This window comes from Hypanus sabinus, chromosome 4 (genome assembly GCF_030144855.1).
Source record: "Hypanus sabinus isolate sHypSab1 chromosome 4, sHypSab1.hap1, whole genome shotgun sequence".
Taxonomy (NCBI): domain Eukaryota; kingdom Metazoa; phylum Chordata; class Chondrichthyes; order Myliobatiformes; family Dasyatidae; genus Hypanus; species Hypanus sabinus.
Genome location: NC_082709.1, coordinates 169,490,763 through 169,507,868, shown reverse-complemented (window position 1 = coordinate 169,507,868; position 17,106 = coordinate 169,490,763). Strand labels below are relative to the sequence as shown.

Here is a 17,106-nt window from a genome sequence, read left to right as displayed (position 1 = left end):
TTCAACATTAAAAATAAGTTTCTCTTTTTCGGAACTGTCGGATTTGCTAAAATTTTATATTTTCTCTGGCAAGTGTATGTTATAACTCAAGGATGCTCAGTTGACATAATTGGCAACAGAAGAGGAACAAATAGAAGTCTCTAATGTGACAAGTTGTGTTCAGAATACACCTCCTGATAGGGTGGGTGGATTCTTATTAGAAACTTGCAAAAAGGGAATTGAATAGTAACTTGGATTAAAAAAAAATTAAGGGGAATAACAGGAGACAGTCAGAAATGACTGAAACAGGGAAAGGAGATCCACAATTCCTTGAAAGTGGCATCACGGGTAGATAGAGTTGTTATGAGCTTTTGGCACATTGGCGTTCATATATCAAAGTATTAAGAACAAGAGTTGGAATGTTATGTTGAAGCTGTAGAAGGCGCTGGTGAGGCCATATTTGAAGAATTGTATATAGTCCTGGTCACCTATGTGCAGGAAAGCTATCAAAAAGACTGCAGGAGCCTGGAGAAGATTTATATGGATGTTGAAGGGACTTGAGTTATAGGGAATAGGTTGAATAGGTTAGGACTTATTTCCCTGGAGTGCAGGAGAATGAGAGGAGATTTGATAGAGGCTTTTTCCACTAGGGTTGGGCAAGACTAGAGGTCATAGATTAAGGGTGAAAGGTGAAATATTTAAGGGGAAACTTCTTCACTCATATGGGGTGGCGTGAGTGTGGAATGAGCTGCCTCTGGAAGTGTTGGATGCCAATTCAAATGCAACATTTAAGAGAAGCTTTGATAATAAGCACAGGGATGAGAGAGCTATGGAGATTTATGATCCCAGTGCAGCTGAACGGGACTAGGAAAAATTACAGTTCAGCATGAACAGGATGAGCCAAAGGAGCTGTTTCTGTTTTGTTGTGCTCAATGTCTCTAAGACATAGATTAGCCCTTCAACCTACCGAGTCCACAATAACAATCAAGTGTCAATTTACACCAATCCTCCTTTATTCTTCCTACATTCCCATTAAATCTCTCCAGACCCTACAGCCTACCTACACATCAGTGGCAATTTACAGTGATCTGTTAACTGATTAAAACCATATTTTTGGAATGTAGGAAGAATTCCAGGAGGTCACAAAGAGACCGTGCAAACTCCACACCAAGAAACCAGAGGTCAGGATTGAATGTGGGTTCGTGGAGCTGTGAGCTGTAGTACTACACGGGTCACTCACCATTCCCGCCCCCCCCAATTCAATCCTCACCTCAGTGTTTGCATGTTCTTTCTTTGACCTCCAGGTATTCTCCAAAGAATTGTGTTCAGTTCTGGTCACCTCATTATAGGAAGCATATGGAAGCTATGGAGCGGGTGCAGAGGAGATTTACCAGGATGTTGCCTGGTTTGGAGAACAAGTCATATGAAGCAAGGTTAGCAGAGCTGGGACTTTTCTCTTTGGAGTGTAGAAGAATGAGAGAGGACTTGATAGAGGTCTACAAGATTATGAAAGGCATAGTTAGGGTGGATAATCAGTACCTGTTTCCCAGGGCACCAATTGCAAACACCAGAGGGCATAGGTACAAAATTAAGGGAGGGAAGTTTAGTGGAGACATCAGGGGTAAGTTTTTCACAGAGAGTTGTGAGTGCCTGGAATGACTTGCCAGGGATGGTGGCAGAGGCTAAAACATTAGGGGTATTTAAGAGCCTCTTGGGCAGCCACGTGGATGAAAGAAAAATGGAAGGTTATGGGGTAGTGTGGGTTTAGTAATTTTTTTAAGGATTATATGGGTCGGCACAACATGGAGGGCTGAAGGGCCTGTACTGTGCTGTAGTGTTCTATGGTTCTATGGTTAATCAAGTGACCTATGTGGTACCAATCTGTGATTCTACTAGAACGCAAGGGCAACATGGGAATGACCAACATTTCAAGTCAGCCAGATCATCTTGTCTCAGCCATATCAAGAATGTTCTCAGGCCACTCACCGGCTTTAATATGAATATCCTGACTTCTAATTTTCCCTGAAGGATTTTCTGCTGTGCAATAGTACAAACTGTCATGGATTAAGTTATTAAAACTTGAAGGGGGGAAGGGGAAGATCTGGAGGGTGCCGTTCGGATGGACTTGCCGGATCCCTGGAACGTCGTACATCTCTTCTCCAGTTGCGTGGTACCAGCGCAGCGTTGCTGGGGGATTCCCTGATGCAGGGCATGTTAACAATGTCCCCATGGTACTGGCGAAGACTACCTCTTGCAGAGATCCATTGACAAAATATAAACTGGACTGCAGATCTTCACTGGCAACTGAAACAAGACAAGGCAAGGCAATCTGTTTTAGCATAGAACAGAAAAAAATTCACATCCTTGCATTAATAAATCAGTGATATTATACTCCATCACTAATGATTCAAATGTGGCAAGGTTAGTAATACTCTTGCCATTGAATCTAAAGGTTATAGAGTCAATCAGAAACACAGGAAATTCTGCAGAGGATGGAAATGCTGAGTAGCATGCACAAGATGCTGGATGTTCATCAAACCCTGATGAAGAGTCTCAACCTGAAATGTTAACTCTTTATTCCTCTCCACAGATGCTGCCTGACCATCTGAGTTCCTTCAGCATTTCTGTGTGATGCAGTCAAGCCTAGAATCGTAAGCCCAAAATGCAGACAAAATTGGTGGTGCAATCTTTCAGTGAACCCGTTAAAATGAGGACTCCCTTTAGCACATGTAAAATATCCTATAGTCTGTGTTATACCACCCACTTTGTATGTGTTGCATGTTTTCCTTTTAATCACACTACAATTGGTGTCCATCCAATCGATGAGACAAAGCAAAAGCAAAACACTCAAGTGTCCATTTTACTGAGGAAGAACATAGCTGTTTAATCACTGATATAATATTATATAATTATACAGAGTATCATTCTTCTGCTTTGGTAGATGAAATAAATGTGCAGACTATTTTCTGTAAGTGGAGAAATTTCAAAAATCTGAGATGCAAAGGGACTTGGGAGTCCTTGTGTAGAACACCTTAAAGGTTAACTTGCAGGTAGAGTCGGTGGTGAGGAAGTCAAATACAACGTTAGCATTCGTTTCAAGAGGTCTAGAATACAAGAGCAAGGATATGATGCTGTGGCTTTATATGGCTCTGGCAGGGTCTCACCTTGAGTACTATGAACAGTTATGGGCTCCTCACCCAGGAAAAGATGTGCTGTCATTAGAGAAGGTTCAGAGGAGGTTCACAAGGATGATTCCAGGAATGAAAGGGTTATCATACGAAGAACATTTGATAACTCTGGGTCTGTACTTACTGGAATTTAGAAGGCTAAGGGGGGGATCTCATAGAAACTTTTCGAATGTTGAAAGGACTAGATAGAGTTGATGTGGAAAGGATGTTTCCCATGGTAGAGGAGTCTTGGACAACAGGGCACAGCCTCAGGATAGGGTGGTGTCCATTTAAAACAGAGATATGGAGAAATTTATTTAGCCAGAGGGTGGTGAATTTGTGGAATTTATTACCACAGGTAGTGGTGGAGGCCAGGTCATTTGGTATATTTAAGGCAGAGCTTGATAGGTTCTTGATTGGATGGACATGGCATCAAAGGTTACAGGGAGGAGGCCAGGGAGCAGGGCCGAACTGAAAAAGAAAGGATCAGACATGATGGAATAGCAGAGCAGACTCAATGGGCCAAATGGAGTAATTCTACTCTTACATCTTATGGTCTTATAATCTACAATCTCTCACTTCTTCTGTCTAAAGTTCCCACATTAGCCTCACCAGCAACCTCAAAGCCCAGAAAACAAGATAAAAGCACATTTCCTCAATCCTGAGCTCTTTGAAGATTAGATGGAGATGTGGAGATTTCCTGTTGGCCAGGTCAGTTTACGAGCCCTCACAGTACAGGAGAGATTACATTTCAAAAGCAATCAATTGGATGCCAAGCTCCATGAGTTCATGAATGGTGCTACACAGGCTGGTATTTTCCAGCAAGTACATTTTAATTCTGACAAGTGATTTTGATTCAACCATTCATTCACATGGCGAGTTCATGAACCTCCACCAATTTTTAGATGAGAAACTGTTTTCCCATCAACCTTTGCTGGTCTTTTCATCCTTTACCTTAAATCTATGACTCCAGGTTATTTATTGATCTCTCTGTCAAGTGAACAAAATGGAGTTGGTGCAAGTTCAAAGGTAATGGGCACTTGAAGGACATTGGGTCAAGTTCTTGTACTCTATGACAATGTGACTCTTTCCTGTTAATCGCCTTAATACTTTTGTTCCAAATCGCTTGATCACACTTTTAAGGATACAACAACACACATTCTCAATATTAGTTTTGATTCACAGTACTGTGCACAAGTCAAGGAGAAGGGAATCATGGTTACAGAAAGGGAAAGGGGAAGGAGGAGGAAGTACTAAAGAGACACTCTGTAATGATCAATAAACCGATTGTTTGGAATCAAATGATCTTCCTGCTGTCTCAGAGCTTAGTATATCTGCACCCATGCAGAGCCACCCCCACAACCCCTGGCACTCCTTCTCTGCCACCTGACCCCTCCCACAGCGTTCCACCATCATCACTGACAACATCCTTTGCTCCTGACAGATTTACAAACTCACTCTCCACTCCATGTTGACAAATACAGCACTGTGCAAAGGTCTTGCATTCCCTGGCTATGTATCTGTATTTGCCTAAGACTTTGCACTGTGCCTTATTTATTGTTATTGTTCTTTTTGTAATTGTAGTTTGTCTTCTTATGCAAATTGGTTGTTTGTTTGTCTTCATTTCTTTTGTGTGTAGTTTTTCTTTGATTCTATTGTGTTTCTTGTTATCTTTGTAACTCCAAAACACAAAACTAATTTAAAAAAAAAGCATGGGGCCTGGATAACTCATGTACATTCATTTCATTTTTGCTTTGAGTAAGACATGCACATACAATGACAAGATGACGTGATGACTTATCCCATTCATGTACTTCGTACAAACAGTATAATAGTAATGAATTATATAAACACAAAGAAATGCTGAATCAAAAAATGTTTACAATAGTGCTCAAAGATTACTCAAATATTAAATACACATTTCTTTGTATCCACATTGAGTGCCCGCAAGAAAATGAATTTCAGGTTGTATGGTGACAGAAGCATTTTGATAATAAATTTACTTTGAATTTAGAATTTCATTTTGTTGAGACCTCCCATTACTTCTGACACATCTATTTCAAAGAGCTCACCTCCAGCCTAACCAATCTTTCCTCATCTGTTAACCCACCATCCCCCCTACCCCAGCAACATTTTCTTTTATATTCTTCAGTATACACTCCCTGGCACTTGGCACCAAAAAAAAGGGACTGAATGAGATTCTGTTTGAAATCTTCGCATGTGACACCAAAGAACAAAAGAAAACAATAGGCTGGTTTCTGTTGTGTGTCTGGGATTATTCTGGCAATGGCTTGAGTCTTGGAGACACGTACAGATATCCCTCAATGCTCATTTATAAATTTTCACAAAATACAATTGACCCTTCAAGATATGAATCCTTGATATACCTTTATATTTCCCACTGTAACAAATAGTTTATTTTATTTTTGGTTTTACAAAAGGAGCTGGTTGCAGACTACAATGGATCCCTATTGACATCAATGGATCTGGGGTTGAGAGAGTGAACAGCTTCAAGTTCCCTGGCATAAACATCACCGAGGACCTCATGTGGTCTGTACGTACTGGCTGTGTGGTGAAAAAGGCATAACAGAGTCTCTTTCACCTCAGATGGTTGAAGAAGTTTGGTGTGGGCCCCCAGATCCTAAGAACTTTCTACAGGGGCACAACTGAGAGCATCCTGACTGGCTACATCACTGCCTGGTACGGGAACTGTACTTCCCTCAATCGCAGGACTCTGCAGAGAGTGGTGTGGACAGCCTAGCACATCTGTAGATGTGAACTTCCCACTATTCAGGACAATTACAAAGACAGGTGTGTAAAAAGCGCCCAAAGGATCATTGGGGACCCGAGTCACCCCAACCACAAACTGTTCCAGCTGTTACCATCCGGGAAACTGTACCGCAGCATAAAAACCAGAACCAACAGGGTCCAGGACAGCTTCTTCCACCAGGCCATCAGACTGGTTAATCCACACTGATACAATTGTATTTCTCTGTTATATTGACTGTCCTGTTGTACGTATTATTTAATACAAATTACTGTCAATTGCATATCCAAACAGAGACGTAACATAAAGATTTTATGCATGTGAAGGAAGTAAGTAATATAGACAATTCAGTTCACTTCAATATACAGTGAAAAATAAGCCCTCCAAGCTGCATTGCCCTGCAACCCCTGATAACCCCAACCTAATCATAGGATAATTTACAATGACCGATTAACCTACCCGGTATGTCTTTGTTCCATGGGAGGAAACCAGAGCACCCTGGGAAAGCCCACACATTCCATGGGGTAGATGTATGGACTCCTTACAGATGACCCAGAATTGAAGTCCAACACTGCACCCTGAACTATAATAGTGTCTTGCTAATGAGTGACACCCACTAGCATCGCTCTTTACCAATAGTATCCATAATAACCATACTATATTGCACTCAGCCTTTTCAGTTGATTAAACCCGCCCCCCCATCAACAAAAAATTACAGAAACCATATCCTTTTGTTAAGCGAGGAAATATACAACTCTGGTAACATAAGAGTAATTTTGCTATTTGTTTATCACCAACAGCAGAAATAAGGGTGGTCTATTTTTCTCTATTCTCCTTAGTTGTCCAGATGAATTTTTAATATCTCAGGAAATATCTGGGGAAGCCTAATACCATTTGGATATGACCTTTCACCTTGAAATGCTGATGTCCATTGAAGTGATGAGACTTCCTACAAGAGATACTGAGGCTAACCTATAATAAATCTCAGGTCCAATGTGTACTTCAGTGGTGAATATAGGTGATAGGGGAATAACTTACTAAATCAAAGAAATATCCTAGAATAAAGGAGCTGTATTTTTTCAGTACTTTGTTGAATAATGGATGCCCAGCAGTGCTTTGTACTCCAGGTTCTCCCCTTAGGGTACCTTTCTCCTTTAATTAATATTTCAGCAAATATTTGGAGGATGAACAATACAATATCTTAAAATGTACACTGCACCAAAGTACCATAAATAATACAGCAGTGGTAAAGCCAAATCAACTTGGATGCACAAGTGAAGCTGCCCAGGATAAAATCTAATGGAAGGATACTCGCATTTTTGTAGCACTTTCTACAACCCGAGGACAACCCAGCTGATGAATACTTCTGACATTTATTTATTGAGATACAACTTGGAACAGGCCCTTCCAGCCCTTTGAGCCGTGCCACCCAGCAATCCCCAGATTTAATCCAAGCTTAATCGTGGGACGATTTACAATGACCAATTAACCTACCGACTGGTAGTGGGAGGAAACTGGAGAACCTGGAGGAACAGAGAGAGAAAGCAAAACTCCTTATAGGCAATGGCAGGAGTTGAACCTGAGTCACCTGCACCGTAAAGCATTGTGCTAGGCACTCCACAATCATGCTGCTCCCTTCGCTAACGTGCCAAAATGTAGTCACTGTTTCTTTGCAGAATGCATGACAGCTAATTCAAGCAGAGCAAGACAGAACTCTTGCAGGAACAGTTTGCAGCTGGAGGTAAGGTATTGCAACGAGGCAGTGAGAAGATTTCAACCACCATTGCGGTGCAGTAACGAGGGAGGGAGGACCAAACAAGGACACATCCCAAATTTGTCGAGAAGCACCTTGCTGCTCCTGGAACATAAAATAACTCTTAAAATTCAAACTGTATTTTCCTGGCCCTTTTGCACCTCTATTTCCACTTGACAGTAGTCTCTTTATGCACAAGTTCAAATTAAAACTCGGACTGATAAGGTTACTGTTGTCCAGGCTGCATTCGAATCAGCTTCCTTCTTGCCTGTGACATAGTCTTGCTACTTGCCGGAAGATCCTGTGAAAATGATGCTCAGTGCAGGATCTGAAAGGTCAACTTCATTGCTGCTTCGTAGGCGATGGCCATGGCGAGAATGCTCAGCATTTAGTGCCCATCTTTGCTGCCTTCAAGAAGTTAGCTCTGAAACTCCGCCTTCCCAATGAGAGTAAACTTACTGCACTATCGGGTAGGGAATTCCAGGATTTAGACCCACCAACAAGACTGGGAAAATGGAAGAAAAACGTACAATAGCATTAACACAAAGGAGTCAGGAGCAGGACTATGCTAAAGGCTCTTCAAGCTCTGCTATTTAGTTAGACCATCTGATGGTAAAATCACTCTTACATTCCAGATGACCTTGTACCCTCTTCCTAATCAAGTAATCTACATATATGTGTATACACACACAACATGGCACAAAAATATATATGCACACACACACACACGCACACATAAAATCATCATCAACTGCATTCTGTGCCATGCCATATGACATAGGTGATCATGGTCTCATGAGCATAATTGTTCTTGGCAAATTTTTCTAAAGAAGTGGTTTGCTACCTCCTTCTTCTAGGTGGTATCTTTACAAGATGGGTGATCCCAGCCATTATCAATACTCTTCAGAGACTGTCTACCTGGCGTCAGTGATTGCATAACCAGGACTTGTGATTACCAGCTGCTTACATGACTGTACACCGCCTGCTCCCACTGTTTCATGTTGCAGGCTAGCAGAGGGAAGGATTCATCTTGCACCTCCTTTGGTCAAGGCTTATCTCCACCCCACCACCCACAAGTATATATCTGCCTTTGCCAAAAAAATAACATCCACTGACTCTACTTCTACAGTGCTTTGAGGAAGAAAATTGCAAAGACCCATAGCACTCCGAGGAAAACATGTTTCCCCTCAGGTCCATATTAAATAAATAATTGTTTATTCCTAAACAATGACTATTATGAAACATCCTGTCCATGCTTATGCTGCCAAGTTCTCTCAGTTTCTTGTATTCAATCTAGACCAATCTTGTTCCTTTGAACTTCAGTGGTCATCAGCTATACACGCCAGGAATTCATCTATTAATCAACAGCTTCCAACACATCCTGCCTTAAATAAGACCAATACCATACATTGTACTCTGATATAAAGTTCACCCTATTAAAGAACATCTCCTTAAACTCTATTGCCAACTTTAAAAAATAGGTTCTGAAAGCCTGATGTACAAACAGAGAATGTTGGAAGTACTCAGTTAATCAGATAGCTTCTATGAAGAGAACACCAGAATTAATATTTCAGGTCAGGAATAGGTTACCAGGACAAAAATATTAAATCTGGTTTTAATTTCTGACTATAGATGCACCCCTTCTCAGTAAACATTTCTAGCATATTTAGTTTCTTTAGAATCCAGATATCCACTGAAGAATTCTTGAACATATGCTTTTTTTTCCTACTGTGGATGGTAAAATATTTGATGTGGACCTGCAAATTTTATTTCGCAATGTAAAGCAGACAAGACTAGGTCAGCTACTCTCAGTTCACGATTCAGGACTCAAGACTTGAGGTACAAGATTGTTGATTGTCATAAAATGTAAAGGGGAACAAAATGATTGTTATTCCAGATCTGACGCAGCATAAAAAAAAGAGATCATAAAGACCCCAATTTTCAAAAAAAATACTATAAATATAAAAACAATCCTATGAAACATAATGTACTGTAAACTGCTGTATACATAGACTGATTATAAGTACATAAAGGGACACTAGGTGATTTCTATATGGTGGTGGTGAGGGTTGGATTAATAGTTAGAGGTGTTGATCAACCTGAATGCATATTTATGCAATATCTGAAAAAGAAGGTATTTCAACTATGATACATGTTTAAAGACTGCAGATGTTGGAACTTGCTGGAGGAAATCAGCAAGTCAGGCAGCATCTGTGTAATGAAATTAATAGGCAATGCTAATATCCATTTATATGTCGCAATTGAAAAATACCACCATATGCCGTAATTACACCAAGAAAGTGGCACCAACTTTGTCACTTCTGCTCATGAACAGGTGAACAGTAAAACTCTAAAGATTAAAACAACACACACAAACTGCTGGTGGAACACAGCAGGCCAGGCAGCATCTATAAGAAGAAGCTCTGTCGACGTTTCGGGCCGAGACCCTTCGTCAGGGCTAACTGAAAGGAAAGATAATAAGAGATTTGAAAGTAGTGGGGGAGGGGGAAATGCGAAATGATAGGAGAAGACCGGAGGGGGTGGGATGAAGCTAAGAGCTGGAAAGGTGATTGGCGAAAGTGATACAGAGCTGGAGAAGGGAAAGGATCATGGGACAGGACGCCTCAGGAGAAAGAAAGGGGGGGGGTGGAGGAGCACCAGAGGGATATGGAGAACAGGCAGAGTGATGGGCAGAGAGAGGGAGAAAAAAACAAACAACTAAATATGTCAGGGATGGGGTAAGAAGGGGAAGAGGGGCATTGACGGAAGTTAGAGAAGTCAATGTTCATGCCATCAGGTTGGAGGCTACCCAGCCAGTATATAAGCTGTTGTTCCTCCAACCTGAGTTTGGATTCATTTTGACAGTAGAGGAAGCCATGGATAGACATATCAGAATGGGAATGGGACGTGGTATTAAAATGTGTGCCCACTGGGAGATCCTGCTTTAATTGCAGGATATGTCTATCCATGGCCTCCTCTACTGTCAAAATGAATCCAAACTCAGGTTGGAGGAACAACAGCTTATATACCAGCTGGGTAGCCTCCAACCTGATGGCATGAACACTGACTTCTCTAACTTCTGTTAATGCCCCTCCTCCCCTTCTTACCCCATCCCTGACATATTTAGTTGTTTGTTTTTTTTCTCTCTCTCTGCCCATCACTCTAACTGTTCTCCATCTCCCTCTGGTGCTTCCCCCACCCTCCCCCTTTCTTTCTCCCGAGGCCTCCCGTCCCATGATCCTTTCCCTTCTCCAGCTCTGTATCACTTTTGCCAATCACCTTTCCAGCTTTTAGCTTCATCCAACCCCTTCCGGTCTTCTCCTATCATTTTGCATTTCCCTTCCCCCCACTACTTTCAAATCTCTTACTATCTTTCCTTTCAGTTAGTCCTGACGAGGGGTCTTGGCCCGAAACGTCGACAGCACTTCTCCCTATAGATGCTGCCTGGCCTGCTGTGTTCCACCAGCATTTTGTGTGTGTTGTTTGAATTTCCAGCATCTGCAGATTTCCTCGTGTAAACTCTAAAGATTTATCTCTTTGCTGTTTTCTGGGGTGGAAATTGAATCAATGATAATTTCAGGTATTGACATACTTTTCTCAATATTAGATATTAAAAAGCATGAAGCTTCACTGCGTGGGCAATAAGCTTTCAAGCACATTTAATCCACTAATACTTGTCAATAGACTCATTATCTCCCAAATAATTTTATGCAAGGGGATTGTAATTTTCTGAAATATTCAGTTCTAAATAAAATGAGATTTTTAAATAATTTTATTTAAAATGTTTACACTACACTCAGCTACCAACATAATTACATGTGCAATATCAAATCATTATTTTGCATACTGTAATATGCTTAAAATTAAATATTAATAATGGGTATTCTCCTTCCTAGCTTGTGATCTGTTAGAATTTTTCCTTGTGTTTCTCAGCTCAGCCAGACTGATAACATCACCATTGCTGGATGCCAGGGATCTCTTTGAATTGATGTCTGACAGCAACAACAATAAAGGAAAATTCTCTTCCTCAGGCTCTGTTAGATTTGTGCAGGCAGCTTTCTTCAGGTTCCCTGGTTAAATACCATCACTTTGCCACTAACCACACTGTCATCTTCCTAGGTTATTTAATTCTTGCAATACATCCCTTCTTTCAAACAGCCAGGAAAGTGGTTCTGCAAAGGGCACGACAAGGCTCAGAAGAAGTCATAATCACCCACTACAACCAGGGAAGGTCCCAGTTGTGGAGACTACTTGGACCACTGGTTCCAGACATTTGAGGTCGAGTAAGTGAAACTGCACAGTGCAACAGCTTCTCCACTTTAAAAAACTTTGCCTCACAGGTTTCTTCGTGCAGTTCACATCATCTAAAAACTGTCAGCATCAGATGTGACGGTCAACCAATTATTTTATGTACTTAATAATTGAATGCACGTCATGGGGTTCCATGGATCATAATTAGCAGTGAAATATCACTATTTTTAAAATCACTATCCCAAATGTCAATGTGCTCCAGGTGGCCATTTTTACTTCAGTAATCAAAATCTCTTATATCTAAGTTAGGACTTATCAAATGAAAAGTATGGAAACACACAATTAACAATGATGATAAAAAGTATAGCCAACGGATTTATAAATTTCATTGATTTCTTTTGAAGTTCACATCCACTCTTAAAAACTTGTGTATGTGTAGATGTTTTCTCTCTGAAAAATGGAAACGAATAACCAACGACATTCCAAATCTTGGTGCAGAATTTCTCAGTGGAGTTCTTACAAGTTTAAAGAAACATTTTACCACTTCAAAACATTTAAGGCTTACTACCCGAATACAAAAGACTTACAACAAGCCAGAAATGAATTCACACAGCTAAACTTCATTGTCAATTAGTGGAAAACCTGTTTTGAGCAGCAATTATGATCTCCTGCCCTGCTGATAACATTCTGAGTCAAATAGTTATAGGTTCAAGCCTTTAACTCCAGATATGAGGTTGAGACTTGAGTAAAGAACTGCTGCACTGTATAAAGAAGCCAATAATGTACCACATTACAGACACAATACATATCAAGCTGGCATTTTAGAGAGCATCTCTACACAAAACTTTCCAAAGTAATTAAACAACAAACTGAAATGCGGATGCATGCATTTAGTCAAAAAGTTATTTGGCACTCTGCAACAATCCCATTGTTCTCTTGGATTTACCAGACAATAGACAATAGGTGGAGAAGTAGACCATTCGGCCCCTCAAGTCTGCACCACCATTCTGAGATCATGGCTGATCATTCACTATCAATACCCAGTTCCTGCCTTGTCCCCATATCCCTTGATTCCCCTATCCATCAGATATCTATCTAGCTCCTTCTTGAAAGCATCCAGAAAATTGGCCTCCACCATCTTCCGAGGCAGTGCATTCCACACCTCCACAACTCTCTGGGAGAAGAAGTTTTTCCTCAACTCTGTTTTAAATAACTGACCTCTTATTCTCAATCCATGCCCTCTGGTACTGGACTCTCCCAACATCTGGAACATATTTCCTGCCTCAATCCTATCCAATCCTTTAATTATCTTAAACGTTTCAATCAGATCCCCACTCAATCTCCTCAATTCCAGTGTGTACAAGCCCAATCTCTCCAATCTCTCTGCGTAAGACAGCCCTGCCATCCCAGGAATCAACCTAGGGAATCTACGCTGCACTTCCTCAATTGCCAGAATGTCCTTCCTTAAACCTGGAGACCAAGACTGTACACAATATTCCAGGTGTGGTCTCACCAGGGCCCTGTACAAATGCAAAAGGACATCCTTGCTCTTGTACTCAATTCCCCTTGTAATAAAGGCCAACATTCCATTTGCCCTCTTCACTGCCTGTTGCACTTGCTCATTCACCTTCATTGACTGATGAACTGGGACTCCTAGGTCTCTTTGCATTTCTCCCTTACCTAACTCTACACCGTTCAGACAATACTCTACCCTCTTGTTCCTGCTTCCAAAGTGGATAACTTCACATTTATTCACATTGAATGACATCTGCCAAGTATCTGCCCACTCACCCAGCCTATCCAAGTCTCCCTGTATTCTCCTAACGTCCTCTTCGCATGTCACACTGCCACCCAGTTTAGTATCGTCAGCAAACTTGCTGATAGAGATTTCAATGCTCTCATCTAAATCGTTGACATAAATCGTAAAGAGCTGTGGTCCCAATACAGAGCCCTGTGGTACCCCACTAGTCACCTCCAGCCAGTCCAAGAAACACCCATTCACTGCTACCCTTTGCTTTCTATCTGCCAACCAGTTTTCTATCCATGTTGAAACCCTGCCCCGAATGCCATGAGCTCTGATTTTACTCACCAATCTCCTATGTGGCACCTTATCGAATGCCTTCTGAAAATCTAGGTACACTACATCCACTGGTTTACCCTCATCTAACATCCTTGTTACACCCTCAAAAAACTCCAACAGTTTAGTCAAGCATGATTTGCCCTTGGTAAATCCATGCTGGCTCAGCCTAATCCTATTACTGCCATCAAGATGTGCCACTATATTGTCCTTAATAATGGACTCAAGCATCTTCCCCACGACTGACGTTAGACTAACCAGGGCGATAGTTCTCCGTTTTCTCCTTCCCTCCCTTCTTGAAAAGTGGGATAACATTAGCCACTCTCCAATCTTCAGAAACTGATCCTGAATCTAAGGAACATTGGAAAATGATTACCAATGCATCCGCAATTTCCTGAGCCACCTCTTTTAGAACCCTCGGATGCAGACCATCTGGACCCGGGGATTTATTAGCCTTCAGTCCTACCAGTCTACTCATCACAGTTTCTTTCCTAATGTCAATCTGTCTCAATTCCTCTGATATCTTATGACCCTGGCCCATCCATACATCTGGGAGATTGCTTGTGTCCTCCTGAGTGAAGACAGATCTAAAGTACGCATTAAATTCTGTTGCCATTTCCCTGTTTCCCATAACAATTTCTCCCAATTCATTCTTCAAGAGGCCAACATTGTTCTTAACTATCTTCTTTCTCTTCACATAGCTAAAAAAGCTTTTGCTATCCCCTTTTATATTCCTGGCTAGACTGAGCTCATCCCTGATTTTTTCTCTCCGTATGGCTTTTTTAGTTAAGATCTGCTGTTCCTTAAAACATCATCATCCCAATCATCTGTATTCCCACTCATCTTAGCCCTGTCATACTTCTTTTTCTTTAATGCTATACAATCTCTGACTTCCTTTGTCAACCACCGTGGCCCCTTCCCCCTCTTTGAATCCTTCCTTCTCATTGGAATGAACTGCTTTTGCATCTTTTGTATTATCCCCAAGAATATCTGCCACTGCTGATCTACTGTCTTTCCTGCCAGGGCATCCGCCCATTTAACTTTGGCCAGCTCTTCCCTCATGGCTCCGTAGTCTCCTTTATTTAATTGCAACACTGACACCTCTGATCTGCCCTTATCCCTCTCAAATTGTAGATAAAAACTTATCATGTTATGATCATAGGCCTCAGAGATCCCATGAAATGTCCTAATGAAGTCCCAATGAAGGGACTTGGCTCAAAATGTCAACTATTTATTCCTCTCCATGGATGCTGCCTGATCTGTTGAGTTCGTCCAGCACTTTTGTTTCTTAAAGATCCCATGGCATTTTCTTTAGAGAGAGATGCAATAGTAGTCTCCTTGCTGCCTTTGTCAATACTAATCCCTGCACCAATTCAACTTTCACATCCATAATAGCATTTGAACAACAAGCCAAGGGCATTGAATTACATTGTAGTTACAACACAGAGGCACCTGCTTATTGGCTTTGAGTGAGCTGTTTACAAAGCCATCCAGGTACTTCTGAATATCGGCATAACCCTAATCACTCATTGAATGGATAACTTCACGTTTCCATATTATATGGACCAGTCATGTTCTTGCTCACTCACTCAGTTTGTCAGTCTCCTCCTGAAGCTTCACTGCATCCTTTTTTATTCAAAATCAAATTTGGAAATATAACATCTGATTCCCACACATAAATCACTAACACAGGTCAAGAATATCTCAACAGCAAGCACTGATGCCTGCAGTGCCTCTGAGTAGCAGCTGGCCAGACAGAGGAAGGCTTTTGATTCCCACTTATTACTTTGCTTGATAACCTTTTCTCGAACCATGTTCAATACAGGGGCTTCATCTGAGTGTGGTCCAAACCTGTTGAACAAGCTTTAGTGAAATATCGTCTTCTGAAAATCTGACTCCACCACTTCATTTCTATGAGTCACATTCCCAAAGAAATCCGGCAGGTTGGTCAAATATTGGTTAGTCCTTTCATAAATACTATTGTTTTCAATATGTTCTATGAATGCATCCACAACAGTACTTTCCCCAAAATTGGTATATAGCTGTCAGAATAGATCAGCAGCAGGCAGTGCATGAACTAATGTGAGAGTTGAACTGAATGTTATGTTGGCGTTGAAATGTGTTGCGACACTTGCGGGGTGCCCACAGCGCATCCCTAAGGTACGTTGGTTGTTACTACAACAACGCATGTCACTGTATGCTTCAATATAAACACGATAAGTAAATCTGAATCTCACCAATCTAACTGTGGAAGATGCACCTCTCTTGTTGGTAGGAATTACCAAACACAATCAGTCCTTGTGGAGATACACTCCCATCTTTGAGGACATGTTGATGAAACCTGCCCAGATGACAATGCAGACTTGTATGACCACAGTCTGCACTGAGACTGAAGTCTTCTCCACCCCTAACCATTAAGACCATAGCTCGCATGCCTTAATGAAACAGATGGAATTGTGAAGTATTCTCCTGGCAGCAGTCAAATTTGAGAAGGATGCTGCACGTCTCCTCTTCACTGGCAGAGTCAAAGCTTTCTAGGGTGAAAGGTTTCCGTGAGCTCAGCAAAGACCAGGAATATCATTTGGTGCTGTTCCCCACATTTCTCTTGGAGTTGCCGCACAAGGAAGATTATATCCACTGCACCTTGAAATGGACAGAATCCACACTGTAAGATGGAAAACAGATCGCGAATGACTGTTTAAAGAGGACCACGGCAATGGCTTACGCTGTTCCAGACAGCAGTCTCTGTAGTTACTGAAACTGAATGCCCCAGAATGCTCTTTACTTCCCACATGTGGGAGATAACGTTGTGTATTTATCACTGAAGTCTCTCTCTGCCTGGTTTTGGAACTTCAGCACAGATTTCACCAACTGTTTCACAGTTGTCATAATGGCTGTTTTGACTTCTGTTTGGTCAGGAGTGCAGAGAGACTACATCAAATAGCTGGCTATGGGATGGAATCAGGGGTGCCCCCATCAAAGGCAGGGTTAAGGTTGAGGAGTTCTGTCAAGTGGCTTCTGCCAGTGGGTACTGACTAACCCTCTGTAATTCCTATGTCCCTGTCTGTTCTTTGTTACAGCCCAGTGGACACAAGGGTGTCCGGGCCATAGA

At 41.5% G+C, this 17,106-nt stretch overlaps 1 protein-coding gene across 1 annotated transcript in view; it reads right to left on the bottom strand.

The window, feature by feature from the left end:
* Window positions 1-17,106, bottom strand: part of LOC132393479 (cell adhesion molecule DSCAM-like) — a 702,534-nt gene that overhangs the window by 638,933 nt on the left and 46,495 nt on the right. The window contains exon 2 of the mRNA XM_059968761.1: window positions 1,966-2,283. Coding sequence (XP_059824744.1) covers window positions 1,966-2,209 — 244 coding nt within the window. The 5' untranslated portion in view covers window positions 2,210-2,283. The remainder of the gene's footprint in view (window positions 1-1,965; window positions 2,284-17,106) is intronic.